The 5,246-nt window shown below is 37.9% G+C and overlaps 1 protein-coding gene across 1 annotated transcript in view; it reads left to right on the forward strand.

The window, feature by feature from the left end:
- The window catches only part of LOC106879156 (ceramide kinase), a 61,753-nt gene that overhangs the window by 7,491 nt on the left and 49,016 nt on the right, over positions 1-5,246 (forward strand). Inside the window, exon 2 of the mRNA XM_014928595.2 lies at positions 4,712-5,122. Within this exon, the coding sequence (XP_014784081.1) occupies positions 4,712-5,122 (411 nt within the window). The remainder of the gene's footprint in view (positions 1-4,711; positions 5,123-5,246) is intronic.

Raw genomic sequence — 5,246 nt, forward strand, 5'->3', positions numbered from 1 at the left:
TATATATATATACATATATATATATATATATATACATATATACGACGGGCTTCTTTCAGTTTCCGTCTACCAGATCCACTCACAAGGCTTTGGTCGGCCCAAGGCTATAGTAGAAGACACTTGCCCAAGGTGCCACGCAATGGGACTGAACCCGCAACCATGTGGTTGGTAAGCAAGCTACTTACCACACAGCCACTCCTGCGCCTATCTAATCATAAAGCTTAATGGAAAGCTTTTGTTATACCACTGCTTGAAATTTGGTGGCGTATGGTGGTTACGCCACCATACACCACTCATAAGGTCATGAATTCAATTTCTGGCAACACGTTGTGTCCTTGAGCAAGACACTTTATTTCACACTGCTCCAGTCCACTCAAATGGCAAAAATGTATCGTACCTGTATTTCAAAAGGTCAGCATTGTCACATTGTGTGTCATGCTGAATCTCCCCATGAGCTATGTTAAGGATATGCATGTCTGTGGAGTACTCAGCCACTTGTATGTTAATTTCACAAGCAGGCTGTTCTGTTGTATGTACATAAATTTCTTAGTGCCATTTCATTTGAATTTTCTCATTTATTTTCTCTTTTACTAGTTTCAGTTATTTGACTCCAGCCATGCTGGAGCACGGCCTTTAGTCAAGCAAATCGACCCCAGGACTTATTCTTAGGATGCCTAGTACTTATTCTATCGGTTACTTTTGCCGAACCGCTAAGTTACGGGGACATAAACACACCAGCATCGGGTGTCAAGTGATGTTGGGGGGACAAACACAGACACACACATACATATATATACATATATATGACAGGCTTCTTTCAGTTTCCATCTACCAAATCCACTCACAAGGCTTTGGTCGGCCCGAGGCTATAGTAGAAGACACTTGCCCAAGATGCCACACAGTGGGAATGAACCCGAAACCATGTGGTTGGTAAGCAAGCTACTTACCACACAGCCACTGTTATTGACTTAACCATTTGAGCTGTCCAAAATTCCTGTTTACCTCAATAAAATGAAATAGTTTTAAAGTTGGCCATATTTCAAGAATTTGAACAGCTTTGTTGGTAAATCAGTGATAGACAGTTGGCTGTTGTAAGTTCAGGACTTGTCAGTTTTGACATACAGAAGTCAAATCATCAAAAGGTCACAAACAGTAAACTATGGTCCTGTGTCTTAATATGTTGCTTCAATCCAAAACTATTCAACTATTCCTTCACTTTGTCATTAGCTGAAAATGCATATGATAGTTGCAGGTATGGTATAAATGCAAGCATGATGATGTGGTTAAGAAGTTTGCTTTTCAACTGCATAGTTTTCAGTTCAGTCCCACTGTACAGTAGCTTGGTTCTTCTACTGTAGGCTTGACCAGATCAAAGCCTTGTGAGTAGATGTGGTAAACAGAAACTGACAGACCATTTTGTGTGTGTGTGTGTGTGTGTGTGTAGATAGAGATAGATAGATAGATAGATAGATAGATAGATAGATAGATAGATAGATATATAGATAGATAGATAGATACATAGATAGATAGATATATAGATAGATAGATAGATAGATACATAGATAGATAGATAGATAGATAGATAGATAGATAGATAGATAGATAGAATAAATTAAGATTAATAGATAGCCATCTGTTCAATTTATGCTACGTATGTTTCATAGCATGGGAACCATGGTCACTGAGATCCCCTCAAAGTGATAAATGAGTGATATATATATATGTGGTATAGATACAAACAGTGTGTGGGCAAGCCCATATGCACACATATAAACACATATAGACATGCGTACGCATGCACATACACACACATACACACACACACATACACACAGATACAGACACAAATGCATGTGCAGATAGGGATACACATCATAGAAGGACAGAATGGACTAAGCAGAGTAGGAGGATATATGTGGATGGAAAGGGTCACTGAAGAGGTCACAGATGTGTGATGGAAAGTTTCTAGCCAATGGACTAGTAGTAGTAGTAGTAGTAGTAGTAGTAGCAGTAGCAGCAGCAGCAGCAGCAGCAACAGCAGTTGGATATGGGTACCCTGAGCGAGTCTCCTCTACTTTATAAGTGTAGCGTATTATTGTGTGTGTGCATGGCTCTTTGTGTATGGTTTATAATCTTGCAATAATGAAGGGATGTATTTATATTTTTATTTTACTTATGCAATTGTTTTAAACGTCCACTTATTACCAACTTATTTTATTTATCACATATGTGAATGCTTGTTTATACTTTAGCATGTTACGTAATTGTAAGACCTTGAAAACAATTTGCAAACAATATTCTGTCTGCTTGTTTTTATTCTCTCTCTCTCTTCCCATTTTATTCCCCCAGCTTTCTCCCTCTCCCTGCCCTCTCTCCCTTCTCTCTCTATCTCTCTCTCTTTCCATTTCATTCTCCAGCTCTCTCCTTCTCTCTTCACTCTCTCCCCCTCTCTCTCTCTCTCTCTACCCCTTTCCCTCTCTGTCTCTGTTGTTGGTTTAATATGATATTCCTATGAGAAAGCATTTCCTCATTTTATCTTTTTTTTTTTTTTAATTCTAACAGAGACATATTCAAATTTGGTTAAGAATGTTGGAAATTAGACAGAAAATGTTTTGATATATCTTTAAAATATTTTCAGTTTCTGAGGAGCTCTAGAACAGGATGAAATCATAGTTTTTTTACTAAAGCAAAGAAATCTGCTAAACACACACACACACATTTACATATCACCTCATCCTGAATTTGATATTATGAAGTTCCAATATATTTACAGCCATCTCAGACACCATCCCCATAAGATCCTTAAGGAAACAATTTCATATGATTAGAGAGAAGAGAAATTATAGATGTTTCAAGGAGGACATTTGTAGGTCAGCAATAGCACACACCATGGGAAAGTAGTTTTAGCATCCCTAAGTTTGTCGGAGTACACATGTGGCCTACATTCCCAAATAATGTGGTAGTAAGCTTCTATTAAAACCAATGAAGAAAAGCAGCAAAGAATGTCTAAAGCTACCATTCTACTTAATATTTGTTTCAAATTTTGCACAAGGCCAGCAAGTTCAGAAGAGGGTGTAAGTTGATTATATCAACCCCAGTGCTCAACTGGTACTTATTTTTTATTGACTTCAAGAGAATGAAAGGCAAAGTAGACCTTGGCAGAATTTGAACTCAGAACATAAAGACAGATAAAGTGCCTCTAAGCATTTCGTCCAGCATGCTAATGATTCTGCCAACTCATCACCTTTCCATTCTGCTTAATATTGTACAAAGAACCCAAACCTAAACCCTGACACCAGGTTGCAAGTAGCAAAAGATGCAAAGTTTTGAAATTATCATTATCATCACTTAACACCCATGTTCCATGGATTGGACAGTTTAACATGGATTGGCATGGATTACACAGTTTAACAGAATCCAGTGGACGTGAAGACTGTATTATGTTCTAATGTCTGCTTTGGCATGGTTTCTATAGGAGGATACCCTTCCTATTGACAACCACTATCCAGTGTGTACCATGTATTTTTTCATAGCACCAACACTAGTGTGATTGCCATGAAACTTGCAAGACTAAAATCCCCTTCAGCTAAATATGACTAGAGTAGAGAGGCAGGCAACTTTATGCCAGGATATGAGAGGTCAAGATATGAGAGAAAGGGCCAAGACAGAGCAAGTTTCTTTCTGTAGAGGGGCTACTCACATTATAGAAGAGAGAATTGGGGTGACTATGGCAGAGTTGGAAATAGATAAAAAAATTACAGTGATGAGGTGTAGAGAGTGGCTGTATAACTTTTAAGTTAAGAAGGATAGAAGTTCTCCATGGCAAAAAAATTTTCACATTTTAAAATGGCTAATGTAAATGTAATGGACCAACTGGCAGAAAAGGGAAAAAAAGGATTTCCTCACCAACTGAAAGGAGATATGGTTCTGATAAAGATGCAACTAAACATTTACTCCAAACTCCTTCCATCTTTTTTCTCTGAGCACTATTCCTGGAAGGTGTCATGGCGGGTAGAATCCACAAGCACCTCCCCTGTAGAGTCCAATCAAAAACAACAGTCATTACACTTTCAGGCTGGATTCCCAAGCATGACCAACTGAGATTATGGATAGTACCCATCCATTTCATTCTTGGTCTACCCCTAGGTCTCCTGCCAGATGACTCAGCTTGAAAAATCTGTTTGTGATTCTTTCCTGGATATCTTATGGTTTTGTGGGTGATGGAGGCATTGACTTCTCTAGAAGAATTTAGGTTCTGTAAAAAAACTGGTATTCAACAATGTGTTTGGTTTTATTCTCTTTAAATTCTTGCTATTTTAATATTGTACATTGGTTGTATAAATCTTCATAACCTGTGCTGTGTCTGGAAGCAGGGTCACCTTCTGGACAACCTTAGATTTTGAGTTGATCAAATAGTTACCAGTAATATACTGTGTAACATACTAGGATTGATTTACTTTCTCTCCAAATTAGTGACTTTACACTAAAGTTAGTATATTTCATCTGAAACCAATGAAGGAACCCCTATGTGATCACTCAGTTTGCTAGAAATAGCAGTTGAATCTTCAATAGCTTTCCGTTTGTAAAATAAAAATGGAATACATTGAACAATTTAGTACCTGCTATAAAAAAATGATATGATCATCATGGTTGACCCAGGGCTAAAAATCAGTTTTTGTCTGTCATTTTTCCTTTGTTTTCTCTTTTTCAGAGACAATCCCTTTTGCCGATGTCATAAAAATTTGCTACCAAGATGAACCTGACACAAAGAAAACAAGTTCTACCAGTAAGAAAGTCAATTATTTTGGTAAGACAAAAGGATCCCCTAGTATAAAAAAATGTGCTGCAGACTTGACAGATGATACTCCTGTTAAAACAGAGCCTGTCAATGACTCCAGGGACAAGCTCAGCTCTGTCAAGCATAGTGTTGAGGACAGTGAAAAGATGGTTGCACCAGCAGTGGAGGATCTTAAGTTAATTGATAGCAACAGTCAAACTTTAGTGCTGTCATATATCAAACATGGTGCAAACAGGCGCATGTTCATCTCAGAAGAGAACTTCACAATGGAACCACAAGAATCACAAGAAGTACTTCAGACAGTGAAGGAACGCTTGAAGAATGGTAAGTGAAGATTTACTACTATTATTACTATACTACACAGTTACTGGTATAAATATCAAACTTGGTGTTTTACACACACACACACACACACACACACACACACACACACACACACACACACACA

This window comes from Octopus bimaculoides, chromosome 7 (genome assembly GCF_001194135.2).
Source record: "Octopus bimaculoides isolate UCB-OBI-ISO-001 chromosome 7, ASM119413v2, whole genome shotgun sequence".
NCBI classification, from domain to species: Eukaryota; Metazoa; Mollusca; class Cephalopoda; order Octopoda; family Octopodidae; genus Octopus; species Octopus bimaculoides.